The 23,833-nt window shown below is 46.3% G+C and overlaps 1 protein-coding gene across 1 annotated transcript in view; it reads left to right on the forward strand.

The window, feature by feature from the left end:
• The window catches only part of TSPAN10 (tetraspanin 10), a gene marked incomplete at its 5' end in the record, with an annotated part of 40,725 nt that extends 18,830 nt beyond the window's left edge, over window positions 1-21,895 (forward strand). The window contains 3 exons of the mRNA XM_068264476.1: window positions 13,548-13,619; window positions 19,836-20,446; window positions 21,554-21,895. Coding sequence (XP_068120577.1) covers window positions 13,548-13,619; window positions 19,836-20,446; window positions 21,554-21,860 — 990 coding nt within the window. The remainder of the gene's footprint in view (window positions 1-13,547; window positions 13,620-19,835; window positions 20,447-21,553) is intronic.
• Between the last annotated feature and the right edge of the window lie 1,938 nt (window positions 21,896-23,833).

Below are 23,833 nucleotides of genomic sequence, written 5' to 3' on the forward strand. Positions count from 1 at the left end.
ATTAGACTAAGAGGTACCCCAGGGCCCCCAACACCTTAATCTCTAGTTATCTGGCTTGTAGTCACTTCCATGTATCTCCTTTTCTTGTTTCTTTCTGCTTCAAACACAATTAGGAATGACAGCTGAATGAATTGTGCGCCCCCTCCTGCACTGCGCCCTGAGGCTGGAGCCTCTCCAGCCTATGCCTCGGCCCGGCCCTGATAGGCAGATCCAACCTCTGTATGCAGATAACATTCTTCAAACCCACCTCGGGTTCTCTTTAAGGAATCGACCTCAGTATGGTTGATAGAAAGTTGATCGACTAGTGACCCACACACTGTAAACTACATCCTAGGCGATTCACATTCTATTTGACCGAGGTCGTCTCCATGCTCTGAATGCAAATTTCGATTGTAATTTGAATGACATGTGAACAGTAGCCGATTCCTGTGCGATTGACCGATCTCTTGCATCCAGCTGGTCAACTCAACATGAAATTAGCCACTTTTCATTGAATGGGAATTTTGGAACACACTCGATTATTTCTCGATTCTATAAAATGATAGAATCGCATGGTCGATAGTACAGCTAAATTGCTAGATGTATGGCCACCTTAAAGTGAACCGAGTATCATTTTTAACTCCCAGGGCAGCTCTATAGCAAATTAAAAATGCATTCTAAAAATATGGTTTATTATTAAAACTTTCATTTTACCTCATCTTTTTAATTTAGGGGTTAAATGAAGCGGTGTCCTTCTACCTCTTCGGTCAGTGCAAGGACTTGCAGACAGAGGAGCAACAGATGATGGAAGGCAGATCTGCATCATTTTTAACACCCAGGGCAGCTCTATAGCAAATTTAAAAATGCATTCTAAAAATGTGGTTTATTAAAAAAAAACAAAAAAAAACTTTCAGTTTACCTAATCTTTTTACATTTAGGGTTAAAATAGCACCTCTTCAGTTCATGAAAGGACAGGGGACCCAGAGCAACAGATGATGGAAGGCAGATAAGAAATCACCTCATTAGACTTAATTGACCTCAAACAAACTCCCCTTCTACTTCAAACAGAAAACAATAATCACACTTGAAGAATTTCACACCTAGCCTGGATAATGGCAGTGGAAAAGTAGCAGGGGGTTGCGCTTTTGAAACATGGCAGCCTTTTCAGCTATTTGAAGCCAGGAGCTGCTTAGATCCCTTTAAAGAGACACTGAAGTCTCCTAAAAATCAGCTTTTTAATTTAAAATCCTCTTTAACATTACTGCCCTAACTAAATTCACCCCCCCCCCCCTAACTCCCCCCACCTCTCCCCCACAAAATCCACGACTTTTTTGGTCGTGGATTTTGCTGCTGGAGGAGGCAGCCGCAGCTCTGCCTCCTTGTGCATCTATCGCGGGCGGAGGCGGCGATCCGGCACTGACTGACAGCGTGAAGAGGCAGAACTGCAGCTGACCACTCTGCCTCTCACGGAAGCGCTCCCCGCACTGCCCCCCAGGGAGTTTGGGGGAATTTAGTTAGATTACAGCTGCAGGGATGCAGCGTTTTAGTTAGGGCAGTAATGCTAAAGAGGATTTTGTAATAAAAAGATGATTTTTAAGGGACTTCAGAGTCTCTTAACCTCCTTGGCGGTAACCCCGTGTGTGACACGGGGTAAGCCGCCGGAGGGTGCCGCTCAGGCCCTGCTGGGCCGATTTTCATAATTTTTTCTTTGCTGGACGCAGCTAGCACTTTGCTAGCTGCGCCAGCACTCTGATCGCCGCCGGCCCCCGCCCGATCGCCGCTATCTGCTGCAGCGCGCGGCCCCCCCCCCAGACCCCAGCGCTGCCTGGCCAATCAGTGCCAGGCAGCGCCGAGGGGTGGCCCGGGACTCCCAATGACGTCCCGACGTCAGTGACGTCGGTGACGTCATCCCGCCCCGTCGCCATGGCGACGGGGGAAGCCCTCCAGGAAATCCCGTTCTATGAACGGGATTTCCTGATCGGAGATCGCCGAAGGCGATCGAAGCGGGCGGGGGGGATGCCGCTCAGCAGCGGCTATCATGTAGCGAGCCCTCGGCTCGCTACATGATAAAAAAAAAAAAAATTTAAAAAAACTGCTGCGCTCCCTCCTGGCGGTATTTTTCATACCGCCAAGGAGGTTAAATCATGAAGTAGCTATTCAGGGCCTGTTTCCACTACACACAGATAGGATACAGAAAAACTGACTCCAATGAATGCCTATGGGCCTGTTTCCACTAAACACGATTTTTCCAATGCAGATTTTCTCATAGGCATTCATTGGAGTCAGTTTTTCTGCATCCAATCTGCGAGTAGTGGAAACAGGCCCTAAGGCCTTTTTTCCACGAACAGTTGATAGGCAGTGAAATTCCACACAAACTCTCACAACTGCTTGCTACTGCCTAACTGCTCACTGCTGCCTGATAACTGCTTGCTGAACACACAGTACAACTGTCTGATGCAAAGAGGCCTTATGGCCCATACTCACAGGCAACTTTTTTGGCCTGTCGCCACCACACGTGAGCGTGTGCGCGACAGGCCGGCGACAGCTCCTCGCCAGGTCCCTCCGCGTACACACTCGGAAGAGGGACCAGCGGTGCGACGGAAGCTGTCGCCGACGTTCCTCCTCCTCCCCCCCCCCCCCCCGCCGAAAGCTCCGTATTCTTTATGTAGGTTGCTGTCGCTAGTCTACCTACTCACGCGGACTAGCGACAGTTGCGGCGAAGTTGTGGCTGCAACTGTCGCCAGGCGATTGAGCGGTTCAATCGCCTGGTGACATCAGTGACGAGCGACAGTTCGGGGTGCGCGCCCGTGCAACGCCGCATACTCACGGGCAACCTGTCGCCGCAACACGTGTTGCGGCGACAATTGTAGCCCGTGAGTATGGGCCATTAGAGTTCTCAGTTTGTTTGTTTTTTTTTTTATGTGCAGAAAATGCACACAAAACAGTCAGTTGTGTCACCTACTTCAAGGCTAGTCACACTAGGGCAGACAGATACATTTACAGTTGCACTGAAGCATACTGTTAAATGCTTCTAAACTGCTTCATAGGTCAGGGGTCCCCAACCTTTTCCGGCCCGGGGACCGCTTTCTGACCAATTTTTCTCCGGGGACCGGGGGGAAGGGAGGGATGGGGACGATGAGGGGGGTGCGCGACCTAGTGGACAGTGTTGTGCGCAGCGGGTTACGGGGGGGGGGAGGGGCTGGGTGCGGCGGCATAGCTAGCATAGTTGCCCCAGTATAGGGAGTTTAGTTGCCCCAGTATGGCTAGTATAGTTGCCCCAGTATGGCTAGTATAGTTGCCCCAGTATGGCTAGTATAGTTACCCCAGTATAGCTAGTATAGTGACCAGTATGGCTAGTATAGTCCCAGTATAGCTACTAAAGTGCCCAGTATAGCTAGTAGAGTGCCCCAGCATGGCTAGTATAGTGCCCTGCATAGCTAGTATAGTGCCCCAGCATGGCTAGTATGGTGCCCAGCATGGCTAGTATGGTGCCCAGCATGGCTAGTATAGTGCCCAGTATAGTGCCCCAGTATAGCTAGTATAGTGCCCCAGTATAGCTAGTATAGTGCCCCAGTATAGCTAGTATAGTGCCCCAGTATAGCTAGTATAGTGCCCCAGTATAGCTAGTATAGTGCCCAAGCATGGCTAGTATAGTGCCCCAGCATGGCTAGTATAGTGCCCAGCATAGCTAGTATACTGCCCAGCATGGGTAGTATAGTGCCCTAGTATGGGTAGGTGATGCCCCCGTGGCCGCCGCTCCTGTTACCTTATGAGCGGCCGGCCGCTTCCGGATTCCTCCATGCGCCGCTCTCCTTCATGCATCATCTCCGATAACAGCAGTACGTCTTGCGGAGGAGGGAAGGAGGCGGGGCAGCGGCTTCCTGTAGCGGCGATATGCTACGCCGCTACCATGGCAACCGCTGCCCCGCTTCCTTCCCTCCTTACAGCAGCCGCAATACGCGCTGCTGTTATCGGAGATGCTGAATGAAGGAGAGAGGCACCTGGGGGAATCCGGAAGAGGCCGCTCGCTCATAAGGTAACAGGAGCGGGGGGGAGGGGCGAGAGGACAGACCCGCCGCTGCCCAGCTGGAAACTGCCAATGGACCGGCAGTGGGCCGCGGCCCGGTGGTTGGAGACCCCTGTAAGGTAATGTGCAATGGAGCTTCCCTTCCATTGGTGTATTTGTACAGGATACACCATGTGAGTCTTGGGCTTGTCCATGGCATAGAGGGGGAGGAGTTAACATTTGGAGAGGGGTGGAGTTAACTAGGGATGATCAATGAGATGCAAATTTTCTTAACATTTAAATGACTTGTAAATGTTATATGCAGCTTGAAGTTGGACCAATCTGAATAACATTCTGTCAATTTTTATTTTGTACAGGTTCAAGCTGTATAATTTTCATGACATTTGAATGTTAGAATAAATTATTTGTATCTCATGACGGTAATCATTCCCAGAATTCACACACACCATAGAATAAATCATAGAATAAATCACAGCCATGCCAAAACCACTCCGCTGGTGAGTCTCAGGAGGAAGGGATGAGCAAGTGAGATCTCATGAAACGCACATCTGTGGTGATAACACTGTTGCCATGCATTTAGCTATGATAGGCCGATTTCAGCATGAAGTTTCTCAGGAATCCGTCCGCAGCTGTTCCCCAGTGTGTAAATGTACCCCCTGTTTGTGCGCATTTATACATGACCTGTCCTGTGTCGTCCACCACGCCGATTTCCATCCATCTTCGGAATATGCCGCTCTTCCATACACACCACTGACACACGGCATGCAGTGTCAGTGTGACATCACACAAGCATCGTGTGCTATGTGCCGGTGGCATGTATGGAAAAGCGGCGCATTCTGAAGACTAATGGACACCGTGTGGTGGGCGACATAGGACAGGTCATGTATAAATACGCACACACAGGGGGTAGATTTACACACTGGGGAACAGCACCCCGGATTTCTGTTGTCTGTTGCTCATCCCAATATCGCTCGCCATGACCGCCATGCACCTGATTGACCATTGCTGACTGACATCTTGCAGCATGTTCAACTAGGCATGCTGTTGGCGGCACTTTTTTTCCCCCTCAATTTCATAATTATGGACGGGGCCAGTGGCGTAGCTAAGGGGCTGTGGGCCCTGATGCAAGTTTTACAATGGGGCCTCCCAAGTTCTCTATACATAACAATTGATACGGCGCACCAAAACCTGCCAATGGCAACTACAGGTGCAAGAAGGGGATGGGGAACAGTTTGTTAATGATTACCACTATTCAAAGCATCTATAGAAGTGATTATTATGAGCACAGGACCAATAGAGAGCTAATACTGTAGTTGAGGAAGGGCCCTTTGGGGCCCCTCTGGCCCAAGGGCCCCGATGCGGTCGCAACCTCTGCAACCCCTATTGCTACGCCCCTGGACGGGGCTGCTCATCATGGATTAATTACGAGTAACCACGGTGGTTACTCATGGTTCAAATGAGCTTTAATTGCTGCGGCTAGATGCGGCAGGGTTAATTACCCATAATGCCGCTCTCCGCCCAGCATTTCAATGAGGTCACAAGCAGGGCCGGGCCGAGGCATAGGCTGGAGAGGCTCCAGCCTCGGCGCAGTGTAGGAGGGGGCGCAGAATTCATTCAGCTGTCATTCCTAATTGTGTTTGAAGCAGAAAGAAATAAGAAAAGGGGATACATAGCAGTGACTGCAAGCCAGATAACTACATATTAAGGTGTTGGGGAGGTTGTGGGCCCTGTGGCCCTCTTAGTCTAATAGCAACCAGTGTGTGACGGCTGGGGTGGGAGGGATGGAGGGGCACACTTTGCTGTCTCAGCCTTGGGTGCTGGAGGACCTTGTCCCGGCTCTGGTCACAAGTGTCCTAATGGACGCGTTGTAAGCCTTGCTGTGGAGCACTTCCTCCTTCCGGCTACGCGTCCATTAGGACACTTGTGAGCTTGTTGAAAGGCTGGGCGGAGAGCGGAATTATGGGTAATTAACCCCGCCGCATCTAGCTGCTCAGCTGCAGAAATTAAAGCTCATTTGAATCACGAGTAACCACTGTGGTTACTTGTGATTAATCTGTGATGAGCATCCTTGATTATGGAATTGGGATGGTCGATAGCTGCTAGTCGTGTCATGTATGGGTACCTTTTACTATGTTGCAATCTCTCCCTGACACAATAGTTATCTTCCTGGCTCTGTCTACCTCCTGACTCATACAACACAAGATGGAGTGACTAACCCCTCCCTCCACCCTTGTATATATGTGCTGCCTGTGGTGGGCTCTCTTTTCATTGGCTGTTGGGCCTTGCTGTGCTTTCTGTTGGGTTTGCTGAAGCTGATGCCCACTCCACTCTTCCTGCCAAACTTTGGCACTGTGAGGCCTCATTTCCACAAACAGTTGATAGGCAGTGAGATGCCTCTCAAACTCTTCCTGAGCACACAGTTCAACTGCCCCTGGAAAAGAGGCCTTACTGGCTGTTGCGTTGACCACTAGTTTGGCAAGATGCCAAGTGACGCTTTTTAATGTGATAGTTCTGTAACAGCGGAAGGTGAAAATCCTATATGTGGGTGTATGCTTTTCTCATTATTCATCAGAGAGCTGTATGATCGGACCTAAATGTATTCTGCAGCAGGACAATGACGCTAAACATACAGTCAAAGCGGTTGAAAACTATCTTCAGCATAAAGAATTTGGCATGGGACTGCTGGGGCGTGGGATGGGATGGAGGTGGCAGGTGGCACTGGAGAGGTGCCACCTGCTCCTCAAACCTGCAGTAGAAGTCGCTGAGGTTCTCTGTAAACTCGGTGCTGGGGATTGCATGTTGAGGGGAGGGCTTGTAATTGGTGGCTTCCTTGAGCCTCCTCCAAACAGCTTGAGAGTCATTCGACGAGAGGTTCTGCTTCAGCTTGTCTCTGTAGCATTTTTTTGGTGGCTCTCAGTTCCCTGTTAAGGTTGTTTCTTGCCCTCCTGTATTCCTCGTGGTCTCCAGACTTGTGTGCGGCTTCTTTAATCCTGCGTAATTGTGGTAGTTTTTTTTTGAAAACCACGGTTTATCATTTGGATAGAGTTTGAAGGTTTTCGATGGTACACAATAGTCCTCGCAGAAACTGATGTACGAAGTTACATTGTCTGCCCACTCATCCAGGTTTGGAGCTTCTGTGTCATCAAAGCAGGCCTGACGTTGTAGCTTAGTCTCACTTGACCACACTTTGGAGGTCTTATCCATTTCCGCGCCCGGACGTGAAGCTCACGTCCGGGCGGCAGCTCTGCAGCGCTACCGCGCTTGGGCGTGCCCCCGTTTCCCCGTTGTATCCCCCGGTAGCCCTGGGATCAGTGAAAGGGAACATGGTTCCCGATCACCGATCCCTTTCCCCCGCAGAAAAAGCGAACCGCTCACCTGTGAGGCTTCAGTTCTTCTGCCCGGAAAGATTTCCGCATCACCCATGTACTTCCGCTTAGTGAGACGTACAAGGAGGGTAAACAAAAATGAAGGTGGCCATCTTGTGGCCAAATAGTAAAACTACAGCTACAGATTTTTTACATTACAATTTACACAGATAACAACATTAAAAATGACCTGTTTATGTCCCACACCAAAATATTAACCAAATAAAAATTTTAATGAAAAAAAAAATTACAAAAAAGACATAAAGAGTTACCTAAGGGTCTGAACTTTTTAAATATGCATTTGAAGGGGGTATACTACAAACATTTTTTAAATTATAAGCTTGTAAATAGTGATGGACGCAAAAAGGAAACAATGCACCTTTATTTCCAAACAAAATATTGGCGCCATACATTGTGATAGGGACAAAATTTAAATGGTATAATAACCAAGACATATGGGCAAATAAAATGCATAGGTTTTAATTATGGAAGCGTGGATTATTTTAAAGCTATAATGGGCGAAAACTGAGAAATTAATTTTTTCTATTTTTTTCTTATTAATCCTGTTAAAATGCATTTACGGTAAAGTGGCTCTTAGCAAAATTTACCACCCACAGAAAGCCTAATTAGTGGCGGAAAAAACAAGCTATAGATCAATAAACTGTGATAAGTAGTGATAAAGTTATTAGCGAATGAATGGGAGGTGAAAATTGCTCTGATGCATGAGGTGAAAAATCCCCGTGGGCTGAAATGGTTAAGGACCGTTTTCTCAGTTTCCAAGTGCCTCCTGTAGGTGGGCTTGGCATTCGGCCAATCAAAGCCACCCACAAGGGCACCTGATTGGTCCAGCTCCAAACTGCATACAATGTTCTGAACGGGATTTCCTTTAGGACTTCCCCAGTCACCATGACGACTATCGCGATGACGTCATCGACGTCGTGACGTCAAATGGAGTTTCGATCCACCCCTCAGCGCTGCCTAGCACTGATTGGCCAGGCTGCGCAGGAGTCCCGGGGGGGGCAGCGTGTTACGCGGCGGGTAGCGGCGGTGATCGTCCCTAACATGCAGCAAGCAAACGGCTTGCTGCGTGTTTTAAAAAAAATTATGAAAATTGGCCCAGCGGGGCCTGAGCGGCGCCCTCCGGGGGTCATGGACGAGCTGAGCTCGCCCATACCGCCAAGGAGGTTAAAGTCAGATCTGATAAGACTAGCTGTATGCTTGTTTCTGGTGTTATTCAGATACTACTGCAGAGAAATAGACCAGCAGGGCTGCCAGGCAACTGGTATTGATTAAAAGGAAATAAATGTGGCAGCCTCCGTATACCTCTTACTTCAGTTCCCCTATAAGTAGTATCAAAACCCTGGAAAAGCATATAACTAATCCAGTAAAACCTGCATCAGCTGAGTCAGGCCTGGAACACACTAGAGCGATTTTATGAGCATTTAGGGAGCGATTCAAAACGCTAGCGATTTCCCTAAACGCTCAGCTAAAGTTAATGGATGGGCCAAATTCCACTGGAACGATTGCAATTACCAAAATTGCAAACGCAGGACATGCAGCATTTTTAGCGATTAGCGTTAGCGTTTCTGCAATGTAAAGTATATAAACGCTGGCATAAAACCTACACAGAGCGATTTTGCTAGCGTTTTTACATGACTGCACACTGTAAAAAAATAAAAATTAATTGAAAGGACCAATCAGAATTAAAAACGCTAATCGCTACACAATCTCTGGCAAAAAGCTGACACTTTTTAAAAACACTACCAAAATCGCCAACAATCACTCATGAAATCGCTTACAAACCGCTCATTAAAAACGCTAGCGATTGCGATAGTGTTTTGTAGTGGGTTCCAGGCCTCAGAAACCCACTAGGAGTGATTTTCTGAGCGCTTTGTGATTTGAAAACTCTTGCTAATGTAATGCTATGGGGGTGATCCCACTTGAGTGATGTGATTTTTATAAAAAATCCCCCATAGCATTGCATTAGCAAGAGCTTTTTCAAATCACTAGCGATTAGAAAGCGCTCCTAGTGGCTTTCTGGCCTGAAGCGTTTGGCAAGCGATTTCGAGAGCGATTTCCCTGCTCCTATACAATTCATGAGAATGAAAACACTCCCAAAACGTTAAAAAAACCCGAAACAAACAAAAGCACTCTAGTGCAGGGGTCTCAAACTCAATTTACCTGGGGGCCGCAGGAGGCAAAGTCAGGATGAGGCTGGGCCGCATAAGGAATTTCACAATTGCGGCGCATCGCCGCCTCTGCCCGCCCCTCTCACTCTTCCTTCACAGAGAGGGGCGGGGAGAGGTGGCGATTGATGTCAGGAGGGGCAGAGCTGAAGCTGAAAGCTCTGCCCCTTCCAGGAAATGCCGTCGGATTGCCCCCCGGGCGATTTGGGGGCTCTGCAGCCCTCGTTTAGCGGCGGGGATGCGGCGGATTACTTGGGAGCACTGAAGCGAACTATAAGGAAGCTTTTGCCGGCGAGGGCCAGAAAATATTGTATCGAGGGCCGCAAATGGCCCGCGGGCCGCAAGTTTGAGACCCCTGCTCTAGTGGGTTCCAGGCCTCAGAGTACTTGATCTGCTACATGCTTATTCAGGGTTAGGCCTCTTTCAAAGTGGGACATTGCATTTTGGTGCAACGTTAAAGTCGTACCGCAAACATGCAACGCGGCCAAAAAGTCGCAATGTAGCCTTACCAACACATACAGCATATACAGTAGAAAATACAGGCAATGAAAAGTGTGTCTCAAAGTCATTACTGAGCATGTGCAAACAGTCTAAAGCAGCTGATAACGTGAATACCGCACAGCATGCAGTGCTTTCACTTAACGTGCAGCGTTAGACACCAACGCAACGTATGCACTGTGAATGGGGCATTGATTTTTCATTGCAGTGCGTTCTTCTGCGTTAAATATTGTTTTAACATGCGACTTTAAAGGGGAACTGAAGAGAGAGGTATATGGAGGCTGCCATGTTTATTTCCTTTTAAGCAATACCAGTTGCCTGGCAGCCCTGCTAGTCTATTGCTCTGCAGTAGTATCTGATTAAAACCAGAAACAAGCATGCAGCTAATCTTGTCAGATCTGACTTTAAAGTCTGAGCCACTGAAACACCTGATCTGCTGCATGCTTGTTCAGGGGCTATGGCTAATAGTATTAGAGGCAGAGGATCAGCAGGGCTGCCAGGCAACTAGTATTGCTTAAAAGGAAATAAACATGACAGCCTCCATTTACCTCTCTCTTCAGTTCCCCTTTAAGGCCTAGTAGACACTTGTTTTAATTATGATTGGCCAATCACTGACCAATTTTACCACCTCCATATAGTATGAGGTTTTACCTACATGATCTGCTCATAATATTTAATATCTGTTGACCCTCTAAAGGTGCATACACACATCAGAGTACTTATCCGTTAGCCGGGCGCATCCTCTACGTGGCGACAAAACTCCATCAGAGTTACATCTTTCCCTACTATCCATGTCGGCCTGGAGGGGGAATAGTAATTAGCGCCACATGCCGGATGCGCCCGGCTAACGGATAAGTACCCACATCAGATTACGGAGCAGTGCTTTTCAGCACTGCTAGATTTGGGCGCAGCCGGCGCTTCCATAGACTACAATAGGAATCACTCCTATTGCGGCGCTCAGTAACGTCGGCTCCGTCAGAAGATGGAGCCGAGGTTGCTTAAAAAACACAATAATTCGGCCTCCAGCAATCGCTGGAAGCCGAATTATATCATTCCCCCACTATCCATGGCGGCCTGGAGGGGGAATAGTAATTAACACGGCCGGGACTTGTGCAGAAACAGGATCAGCCATATAGCGCTGTATCCTGCGCCCAAGTCTACCGGCGCCGATTTCAAATGTACTCCTCAGACTATAGTCTTTGGAAAATGAAAGATCACAGAGCAATCTTACCACCCTTTATGTAGTATGAGAGCCACACCTACACAGTCTTTTCTATGGAGCTGAACTCCCCATCGAAAAAACTTTTTTGCAAGATGCTGCACACACAGATGCTGTACAGACACAAAAGATCAGTATCTGCAAAAGATCTGTTCCTGCCAAAGATCCATTCCTGCAAATTGCATTCATAGTCTGAGATCTGCAGATCATCATACACACCTTGTTTAAAGGGATACTATAGGGGGGTCAGGGAAAAATGAGTTGAACTTACCCGGGGCTTCTAACGGCCCCCCGCAGACATCCTGTGTTGGCGCAGCCACTCCCCAATGCTCCGGCCCCGCCTCCGGTTCACTTCTGGAATTTCAGACTTTAAAGTCTGAAAAGCACTGCGCCTGCGTTGCCGTGTCTTCGATCCCGCTGATGTCATCAAGAGCGCACAGCGCAGGCCCAGTATGGTCTGTGTCTGCGCAGTACACTCCTGGTGACATCAGCGGGACCGAGGACACGGCAATGCAGGCGCAGTGGTTTTCTGACTTTAAAGTCAGAAATTCCAGAAGTGAACTGGAGGCGGGGCCGGAGCATCGGTGAGTGGCTGCGCCAACACAGGATGTCTGCGGGGGACCATTAGAAGCCCCGGGTAAGTTCAGCTCATTTTCCCCCGACCCCCCTACAGTATCCCTTTAACTGACATTCATCTGCAGATCTGAAAATCCATCCTGGTGGATCCGATCTGCAGATGAATGTCCTTTAAACAAGGTGTGTATGATGATCTGCAAATCTCATAGACTATGAATGCAATTTGCAGGAACTGATCTTTTGCAGATACTGATCTTTTGTGTCTGTACAGCATCTGTGTGTGCAGCATCTTGCAAAGATTTTTTTTTTCTGATGTGGAGTTCATCTCCATAGAATACTGTGGGCTCTATTCATAAAAGGTTACCGCAAGTTTTCCGCTCAAAACAGCGGATTTTCCCGTCCATTTAGCAAAGTGGGCATTCATAAAAGCTGTTCCCGCATGAAAATCTACAATCCCCCAGCAGAGCGAGAAATTTCCGCCTTCTCCAGTGTTTTTCTAGATTTATCTAGAAAAAAGTAACAAAATGGCCATTCATAAAGATTAGAGGAAGCGGTATGTGGACGGGAAATACCGCTTCCTCTGATTTTGCGGATTACATACAAGTGAATGGGACAGACCTCCCAGAAAGAGCAGTGCACGGAGGGACTCTGCCGGCTGAAGTGTTTCCGCATGCCTTCCGACAGCTTACCGCCAGCTTTCAGCGGGAGATCTCCGCACTTGCATCGCAGCTTTCAAGATTTCTTTGAATGACCACCCAGAAGTGTAAAATACCGCTGCGGTATTTTCCCTCCAGGAGTTTTTTCGCCACATCTTTTTTATGAATAGAGCCCTGTGTAGGTATGGCTCTCATACTACATGGAAAGGGGCAAAATTGGTCTGTGATCTTTCATTTTCCAAAGACTATAGTCTGATGTGTGTATGCACCTATACTCCATGCAGGTGGTAAAATTGATCCGTGATTGGCCAATCATAATTGAAAGTGTGTTTTAAGGTGGCCACACACCATACAATTTTTTAAATATCTGTTGAATTTAAGAATTGCAATCAATTTTTCTGACTGATTGTAACATTTCAAAAATATGACCAATGTACCACACACCTATGTTCAATTTTTTCCTCAATTGTAATAAAAATGATTGGAAACTCAGAGGAAATTGCTAGGGTGTGTATATTAATAAATTAACAATCCAACACACACCATACAATCTTTGGTAGAAATTGAAGAGAAATATCTGGCATTCCGGATCGATATAAATCGAAAAAAAACGGAAATCAGATCGGATTTTTCATTCGAATGAAAAAAAGCTTTCGATTTTTTTCGAGAGATGCGATCGTTTTTATCGAATTACTGCCTTTAGGCTTAATACACTTCCTGTTAATTTTATTGGCCCAATTCCAAGGTGAAAACATTTGTAATAAATTTACATGCAAGCTGAAATGATCAGCCTCTGATTGGCCACCTCTGTACAGCACAGCATGGACACGAGGCAAGTAGGAAGTCAGGAGGTTGATAAGGAGTTAATGCGAGGGGCACTAATTGGACCGTGCAGAGATCTGGGCTCACATGATGGTGGGCTGACTCCAGTCTGCTGATTGCCTTGCTGGAGGGGGTGGGGATGGGCAAAAACTTCACTTTTGAATAATTTTAAGCGTGTAAGCCGACAAGATGCGATCTAAAATCCTTCCGTTCCTGCAGAAGTTCTGTACTTTGACCCGCTTCCGAAAACCCTCCGAAGATCTCAGCGAATCCAGCGCCTTGCTGTCCAAGGTGATTATCCTTCATCGATTCACAATAACGAAGCTAGGAATCATTGTAGCTGTAATATTTGTCAATGTTGTTAGTTCAGTAAGGCCCAGTGCACACCAAAACCGCTAGCAGATCCACAAAACGTTAGAGGTTTTTGGAGCAGATTTTAGAGCGATTCTAGGCATGTTTAAAGAAGTTTTCTAAACCTGCCTAGCATTTTCTGGAGCGTTTTTGTGCATAAGATTACAAATATTGTTACAGTAAAAGCTGCTGCTGAACAGCTTCTGTAACAAAAACGCCTGGAAAACTGCTCTGATCTAGCGTTTTCCAGAGCGGTTTGAGCTTTTGCAAAAACGCTTCTGCAAACCGCAAAAGTGCTGCAGGACCCACGTTGGTGGTTTGCTAAAAACCTCAAACCACTGGTGGGCTGAAATACATTAGGCAAGCGTTTTCACAGGCGGAAGCGGATTGGAAAACGCTACAAAAACCGCTCAGTGTGCACCAGGCCTAAGTGGATTTAGGGAGTCTGGTAATAAAGGGTTAAAGGGAACCTGAAGCAATTAGTACATGGAGGCTGCCATATTTATTTTCTTTTAAACCATGCCAGTTGCCTGGCAGCCCTGCTGATCAATCTGGCTGCAGTAGTGTGTGAATCGCACAACTGAAACAAGCATGCAGCTAATCTTGTCAGATCTGACAATAAACACCTGATCTGCTGCATGCTTGTTCTGTGGCTATAGCTAAAAGTATTAGAGGCTCAGGATCAGCAGGGCTGCCAGGCAACTGGTAATGCTTAAAAGGAAATAAATATGGCAGCCTGCATTGTTTCAGGTTCCCTTTAAGGCTGGGCACACACTTGAGTCTACAGTTTTTGGGGGTTTTCCTTTTTTTTTTTTTCTTCTTTTGCGTCTGCCCACAATTTGTTTTCATTTTGAAAATGCGTATTTCATGCAATGTTGCTTGCTGAATCTAGCTACCTCCATGTAGTCTGTTTACCTAATACAATCTGCTCATAGTATTCAATATCTGTTGACCCTTATACTACATAGGGGTGGTAAAATTGGTCAGTGATTGGCCAATCATACTGTAACTGGAAGTGTGTGCCAGGCTTCAGTATTCAAAATTGATTGACCCTCATGCTAGTGCTACATGGAAGTGGGTATAATTGGCCAATCAAAATTGGGATGTGTGTACACACCCTAAGGGCTCGTTCACACTATAAGCGCTTGTAGATTTTTTTTTTTTTTTAAGCGTTAGCGATTTTGAAATCACCTTAAGGGCCCATTCACACTAGAGCGTTTTGCCGGCGATTTCGGCAAAACGCTCAAGCACTAGTGCTTTTTAAAGTGCTAGTGCAATAATACCCTACGGACCCATTCTCACTTTTGCGACTTGAGTTAATCGCCGGCGATTAATGCAAGTTGCGAAAAGCAAACAAGTAGCCTGCACCATTTTCAGGTGATTTTTCCAGCTGTTGCGTTTAGTGCTATAGAAGCGCCAAACGCAAAAAAATCGCCAAGTTTGAACGGCTATTTTGTTTTTCGTGTTAATCGCCGAAAATCGCCTGAGCAAAACTCTTGCAAAAGCGCTAGCGTTTTGCAAATGTGAATGGGGCATTAATGCGCTTGTGCAATGATTTCCTATGAGAGTGTTCACATGTGTTTCAACTTTAGTAAAATCACAAAAGCGCTGCCTGTACCATTTTCTGAGCGCTTTGGCTCAATGGAAGGTATAGAGAAATCGCAACGCGCTTGAAAAAGCGCTTGGTACTTATCCGTTAGCCGGGCGCATCCTCTAGGTGGCGCTAATTACTATTCCTCCTCTAGGCCGACATGGATAGTAGGGAAAGATGTAACTCTGGTGGAGTTTTGTCGCCACCTAGAGGATGCGCCCGGCTAACGGATAAGTACCAAGCGCTTTGTATAGCGATTTTCCGAGCTCTTTTAAGAATAAATGCATTGTATTTATTCATTTCCGGGTCTGAGTTCACAATCACTCATCAAAAGCGCTTTTCTAAGCACAAAGCGAAGGGAAAAGTGCTTTTAAAAGGCTCAATAAATCGCTCAGCGCTTGCAATAGCGCTGGCGATTTTATAAGGTGAACAAGACCTTAATTTGGTGTTAGTTGGTGGTGAGAATAAAGCCTGGTACAGACATTTTTACTGGGCCAATCGTATCACTTTAAAGGAGAACTGTAGAGAGGTGAATGGAGGCTGCCATATTTATTTCCATTTAAGCAATACCAGTTACCTGGCTATCCTGCTGATCCTCTGCCTCTAATACTTTCAGCCATAGACCCTGAACAAGTATGCAGCAGATCAGGTTTTTCTGACACTTTTGACAGATATAACAAGATTAGCTGCATGCTTGTTCCTGGTGTGAATTCAGCCACTATTTCAGTCAAATAGATCAGCAGGGCTGCCAGGAAACTGGTATTGCTTAAAAGGAAAGCAATATGGCAGCCTCCATAGATCTGTCTCACTACAGTTCTCCTTTAGGCTGGTTTCACAGTGGGACGTTACAGGCGCACGTTAGAGCAGCCTGTAACGCAGCCCACAGCACAGTAATGAAAAATCAATGGGGCTGTTCACAGTGCCCACGTTGCGTTACATTGTAACGCTGCGTCACAAGACCACGTACTGCATGCAGTACTTTGGACGCGGCTGAGCCGCGTTAGACTGCTTGCACATGCTCAGTAATGTGGGGGAGGAGCGGAGAGCGGCCAGACACATGGCTAATTAACATGCACTGCACGTTATGACGTGCAGTGTTTACTTCCTGGAGCAGCCGCTCCGTGCGGCGATTGGCCGGCGGGACCACGTGATGCCGCAAGCGCACAAGAGTGCGCATCACGGCATCACTAACGCCAGAGTGAGCTGCACAACGCGGCTCACTCTGACGTCCAGATCCAGCACCACCAGGCGTTCCGTTAGGGGGACGTTATGCGACCTTAACGCCCCCTCTAACGCAACGTCCTGGTGTGAAATTAGCCTTAATGTAATATTACAGCTTACATGCCCAGTCTATTCATAGTGTTCAAAATCTGCTGGTAGTGGCACTCATACTCATGGAAGTGATAAAATTGGCCAATCAAAATTGGATGTGTGTACACACTAGGGATAGTCCATGAGCTGCAAATAGTTTTAAGTTGATGCAGATTTTTCTGCAAATTTTGTGTGCAAATTTATGCAGCTTGAAAACGGACGAGTCGAATCTTACCTCAGCAGGTTCATGTGAGCTGTATAAATTTGCATAATGCTGCATCAACTCAAAATTATTTGCATCTTATTTATCATCCCTAGTACACACTTTCAATTATGATTGGCTAATCACTGACCTATTTTACCACCTGCCTGCAGCATGAGGGTTTGCCTACACAATCTTCTCACAGTACCGTATACAGGATCTTCTAAAAAAATTAGCATATTGTGATAAAGTTCATTATTTTCTGTAATGTACTGATAAACATTAGACTTTCATATATTTTAGATTCAAATACACACAACTGAAGTAGTTCAAGCCTTTTATTGTTTTTCTTATTGATGATTTTGGCATACAGCTCATGAAAACTCAAATTTCCTATCTCAAAAAATTAGCATATTTCTTCCGACCAATAAAAGAAAAGTGTTTTTAAAACAAAAAAAGTCAACCTTCAAATAATTATGTTCAGTTATGCACTCAATACTTGGTCGGGAATCCTTCTGCAGAAATGACTGCTTCAATGCGGCGTGGCATGGAGGCAATCAGCCTGTGGCACTGCTCAGGTGTTATGGAGGCCCAGGATGCTTCGATAGCGGCCTTAAGCTCATCCAGACCAGAGTGTTGGGTCTTGCGTCTCAACTTTCTCTTCACAATATCCCTCAGATTCTCTATGGGGTTCAGGTCAGGAGAGTTGGCAGGCCAATTGAGCACAGTAATACCATGGTCAGTAAACCATTTACCAGTGGTTTTGGCACTGTGAGCAGGTGCCAGGTCGTGCTGAAAAATGAAATCTTCATCTCCATAAAGCTTTTCAGCAGATGGAAGCATGAACCCACTTTTGAACCAGAAACAGCGGCAGAAGCGCCTGACCTGGGATACAGAGAAGCAGCACTGGACTGTTGCTCAGTGGTCCAAAGTACTTTTTTCAGATGAAAGCAACTTTTACATGTCAATCGGAAATCAAGGTGCCAGAGTCAGGGGGAAGACTGGGGAGAGGGAAATGCCAAAATGCCTGAAGTCCAATGTCAAGTACCCACAGTCAGTGATGGTCTGGGGTGCCATGTCAGCTGCTGGTGTTGGTCCACTGTGTTTTATCAAGGGCAGGGTCAATGCAGCTAGCTATCAGGAGATTTTGGAACACTTCATGCTTCCATCTGCTGAAAAGCTTTATGGAGATGAAGATTTCATTTTTCAGCACGACCTGGCACCTTCTCACAGTGCCAAAACCACTGGCAAATGGTTTACTGACTATGGTATTACTGTGCTCAATTGGCCTGCCAACTCTCCTGACCTGAACCCCATAGAGAATCTGAGGGATATTGTGAAGAGAAAGTTGAGACGCAAGACCCAACACTCTGGATGAGCTTAAGGCTGCTATCGAAGCATCCTGGGCCTCCATAACACCTGAGCAGTGCCACAGGCTGATTGCCTCCATGCCACGCCGCATTGAAGCAGTCATTTCTGCAAAAGGATTCCCGACCAAGTATTGAGTGCATAACTGAACATAATTATTTGAAGGTTGACTTTTTTTGTTTTAAAAACACTTTTCTTTTATTGGTCGGATGAAATATGCTAATTTTTTGAGATAGGAAATTTGGGGTTTTCATGAGCTGTATGCCAAAATCATCAATATTAAACCAATAAAAGGCTGGAACTACTTCAGTTGTGTGTAATGAATCTAAAATATATGAAAGTCTAATGTGTATCAGTACATTACAGAAAATAATGAACTTTATCACAATATGCTAATTTTTTTGAGAAGATCCTGTATATACTCGCATATGAGCCGACCCGAGTATAAACCAAGGCACCCACTTTTCCCTCAGAAACCAGGAAAAAGTGATTGAGTCGCGTATAAGTCCCATCCCCAATATAGCCCCCTTCACAGTAGCCAGATGTTCCCCCAGTACAAGTCACCCCCCCTCCCTATAGCCAGATGTACCCCAGGATCATACAGTTGTCTCAAGAAGCCACTAGATGGCATTATAGATATGAGACACAGCGATTGCCACACAGGAAGAATCCCCGATCATTGCACTGCTGACACACTGCTTGCACTTCCACAAGCCAGGGGACACAGGGCAATCTACATGCGCATAGTAGGAAGAAGAGGATGGAGGCACTGTAGTAGCAAAAATATGGTACCTTTAATCCACGGTGATACAGACAGCGGGGTACACAGTGGGGGTGAGGGGATGCCTGACAGCTGTTTCGCTAAGAAAGCTTCTTCAGAGGCAAATAAAGAACAAGTTCTTTATTTGCCTCTGAAGAAGCTTTCTTAGTGAAACAGCTGTCAGGCATCCCCTCACCCCCACTGTGTACCCCGCTGTCTGTATCACCGTGGATTAAAGGTACCATATTTTTGCTACTACAGTGCCTCCATCCTCTTCTTCCTACTATGCTAATGTATGCCTCTGAGAGCACGTTATAGCACATGGTACAGGATCCGGTGTATTCACTGCCTCTGCGCCATCTGGTGCCAGTCTTTGCCTCTCCATATTGTACAGGACAATCTACACAGCATGTTGCAGAAGATGGGGGCACGGACATAGCAGGGAGCCAGCTGGCAAGAGCAGGATCACTAGTGGAAGATCCTTACACTCCTCTGCCAGTAGCAAGCCTGCTCCACCATCTGTTCTGCTCTACTGACTCGCATATAAGCCGAGGGGGTAACTTTCCAGCACATTTTTATGCTGAAAAATTAGGCTTATACGTGAGTATCTACAGTATTCAAATTCTGTTGACCCTCATGCTTCAGGGAGGTGGTAAAATTGGTCAGTGATTGGTCCTATCATAATTGAAGTGTTTACCATGCTTTAGAGATGGTCATTGAGATGTCAATAATTCTACACTGATGTAAATTTTGGGGGGTCTTTTTACAAATTGATAGAGCTTGGAAATTGTTGAATTCCGAACTGCATCCATCAATTTGAAGTGGTGATTTGCATTTCATTGATAGTCTCTAGTAAATATTGATGACAATAAACACTTTTCATTGGCTTATGCTTCCACCATTTTTCTTGCTTTCGTTCCCCAGGATGGACTTCAGAAGTCAGAACCTTCTCAGGAAACCAGAGGAGTTCCATACTCCACCCATAACGACAGTGCGGATGCGGACGCCTCCAAGGTTCCCCAATGGATCGCCCCAAAACCCAGGCTATTGCTGCTTCCGTACCGCCCTGACCCATTCGTACCCTGCATGAAATACTCCATGTTCTGCCTCAACTCCATCTTCTTCACCCTGGGCCTGGCCCTCTCTTGCGTTGGATTTTGGGGGCTGGCGGCCAAGCAGTCCTTGGTAGGTGAACAGATCGGAAATCTTGGCACTGACCCCATGCTGACCTTTGTCCTGGTCGGGCTGCTGGTGTGTGCCCTATCGTTTTCAGGGTGTGTTGGGTTTATCCGAGAGAACACGACCCTCCTCAGGTGGTTCTTTATTGGAATAGCCACGCTGATGGTGGCGCAGTGCGTGGTGGCCATTGTGGTCCTCTGTTTTCAGGAGCAGATCCAGCGTTCAGTGGAGAAGACTATACTGGTGGCTATGAGCAGATACCAAGATGATTCTGACCTGAAGTTCATACTGGATGAGATTCAGCTGGGCTTGGAGTGTTGTGGTGTGCAGTCCTATCAAGACTGGTCCGTAAACCTGTAAGTAAAGTACCTGTGCTGCCTAATGAAGGGGGTTGATGGGAAAATCCCATCATGCCTTGTGATTGTGTCAGGGTTTCTGAGACAGCGTGAGCATCCTCTAGCACTAGAAAATAAGATCTAAGCAGAGATTGTTAATGAGAAGCCATCAATCCCAGCTTGCAGTCTATTTTAAAGCAGACCTGAACTCAGAACTTCCTCTCTGCTCCTAAATTTAAGCAACAGTATAATAACCATTTTTGCCTCCTGGAAACCACACTGTCATATTTAGCTTGCCTTGTAAACACATGTGAGCTGAGCACAGCACAGATCATAATTCAGCAGCTTTTGCAGAGGACAAGGTGTATTTCCCTTCTCAGCTTCCTGTCACACTGAACTGCCCTCAGCCAATCAGTGTGGAGCAGGAATATGGGAGGGAGAGATGACGAGTTTTTTTTTTTCTTTCTCCCCAGCAATGTACCAGAATAGAGCCAGACTGGCTGCGATAATTTTCATGACAGCAGACACTTTTATGATTATATTGGAATGCTTGCAATGCAGGGTCAGTATGTAGACTGCATAATAAATACAGAGCAGTGAGTAAATGGAATTTGATTTTATGGCTGACCATCCCGCTTTTATTTATTTTTTTTCTTTTAATACCGTAACTATTGTGGTGGAACTACTGTAGCCATCCAGCAGCTGACAGTCCAACTGATGCAAGATTTTCGAGTCAAATCATTTATGAGGCCTGATGCACACCAGAGGAGTTTTTCTGAGCGTTTTGAGTTTTTTAATCTGCTGCTAATGTTATCCTATGTGTCTGTGCACACTGGAGCAATGAGGTTTTGTAAAAAACCCCATAGCATTACATTGGGAAGAGCTTTTGAAACCTCTAAAAGCTCTTCCCAATGTAATGCTATGGGTTTTTTTACAAAACCTCATTGCTCCAGTGTGCACAGACACATAGGATAACATTAGCAGCAGATTTAAAAACTCAAAACGCTCAGAAAAACTCCTCTGGTGTGCACCAGGCCTGAGTGAATATTTTAAAAAATAAATTAAATAAATAAAAAATGTTAATGAATGCATTATTTTCAGTACAGTTCCTCTTCATTCTTCAAACAGGTATTTTAACTGCACGTCGCCCGGTGTGAACTCCTGCGGCGTCCCGTTTTCCTGCTGCATCGACCCGCTTCAGAATGGAACCGTGCCTAATTTCCAGTGCGGGTTTGGGGCTCAGGCCATGGGGGAAGGCATGGCCAGCAGTGTCATCTACCTGGGTGGCTGCATACCGCGGATGGTCCTCTGGATTCATAGCAGGATTTGGGACATTGCTGCGCTTTGCCTGCTGGTGACTGTAGTGGAGCTAGTCTGTGTCGTCTGCGCTCAGAGGGTGATGCGCGAGATCCAGGCGATGAAAGCGCTGTACTAAACTCTCCCTGCTCATTAAACACTAACTTAAAGTTCCCGGAGTGCGTCTGTCTTTGTTTACTCCATAAAAGGTAAATATTTGTGACTTAAAGGACGACTGAAGTGAAGGAGATATGGCGGCTGCCATATTTATTTCCTTTTTAAACAATACCAGTTGCCTGGCAGCCCTGCTGATCTAGTTGGCTGCAGTAGTGTCTGAATGATGCTGGGAACATACAATTTCCCTTCCGATCGTCAGGTGATCTGACCGGAAGTTGCATGGTGTGTACATGTCCAAACTGTTCCCGATCGATAAAGGGATTGATTTTCCGATGACTTTGCAAAAGCAACCCCTTTGTCAATCGGAAACAGGTTGGACATGTCGAAAATAATCGTCCGATTCCCATCGATCAGACGGAAAACTGCATCATGTGTACCCAGCATAACACCAGAAACAAGCATGCAGATAATCTTGTCCAAAACGCCTGATCTGCTGAATGCTTGTTCAGGGGCTATGGCTAAACTTATTAGAGACAGAGGATCAGTAGGACAGCCAGGCAACTGGTATTGTTTAAAGAGAATCTGTATTGTTAAAATCGCACAAAAGTAAACATACCAGTGCGTTAGGGGACATCTCCTATTACCCTCTGTCACAATTTCGCCGCTCCTCGCCACATTAAAAGTGGTTAAAAACAGTTTTAAAAAGTTTGTTTATAAACAAACAAAATGGCCACCAAAACAGGAAGTAGGTTGATGTACAGTATGTCCACACATAGAAAAATACATCCATACACAAGCAGGCTGTATACACCCTTCCTTTTGCATCTCAAGAGATGTTTCTTTCCCCCTGCAGTTCTCATGCACTGAAGTTTCAGGCTCCTCTTTTCTTCCTGCAAACAGCTTTGCCCTTGTTTGTAATTCCTCAGTATGTGAAAGCCCAGCCAGCTCAGAGGACGATTTATCCAGCTTGTAAAAGATGAGAGAAGATGCCCTAATCTAAATAATACACAGGCAGTGTGCATAGAGGGGCCTGTAAGGGGGAGTTCATAGCAGAACCACAACACTGAAGAACTTGGCAGCCTTCCAGACACAGGCTGACAAGTCGGACAGGGGAAAGATACATTGATTTATTACAGAGACTGTGATAGTAGAAAGTGTTGCAGTAAGCCAGAACACATTAGAATAGCTTTTGGAACTTGTAGGATCATAAAAAACAGGATGCAATTTTTGTTACGGAGTCTCTTTAAAAGCAAATAAATATGGCTGCCTCCATATACCTCTCCTCTCGGGTCACTTTCAGAGCTGGGACAAGGTCCTCCAGTACCCAAGGTTGAGACACCAAAGTGCGCCCCTCCATCCTTCCCACCCCAGTCGTCACACACTGATTGCTATTGGACTAAGAGATGCCCCAGGGCCCCTAACACCTTAAACTCTAGTTATCTGGCTTGCAGTCACTGCCATGTATCCCCTTTTCTTATTTCTCTCTGCTTCAAACACAATAGGGGAATGATAGCTGAGTGAGTTGGGCGGCCCCTCCTACACTGCGCCCTGAGGCTGGGGCCTTTCTTGCCTCTGTCTCAGTCCGGCCCTGGTCCCTTTTAAAGGGCAACTAAACTCCAGCAGGGCATCTACTAAAAATTGATTGAACCTCATTGTTGCACTGTTCAATGCAGTACACCACCATGGGCTGTCAATCTACCGCCACTTCTGCCCCGCCTCCAATCGACCTTAATCCCGCCCAATCAATGCTTTTGATTGATTTTTGGCCAAAACCAATAAAAGGTTTGCCTATCAGACATTTGGGGGAACTTAGTTACTGAACGGGAAAATCGATAAGTGTATGGGTACCTTTTTAAAAGTATTAAAAAATAAATTGAAAGCATTGAATAGTCTTCATCACTGTTTTATTTACGGACATAAAATGAGCAGGGCTGGATTTCTGGAAAGGCCTCGAAGGCTCGGGCCTTGGGTGGCTGCAGACCAAGGGGGACCCTG

This window comes from Hyperolius riggenbachi, chromosome 12 (genome assembly GCF_040937935.1).
Source record: "Hyperolius riggenbachi isolate aHypRig1 chromosome 12, aHypRig1.pri, whole genome shotgun sequence".
Classification (NCBI taxonomy): Eukaryota; Metazoa; Chordata; class Amphibia; order Anura; family Hyperoliidae; genus Hyperolius; species Hyperolius riggenbachi.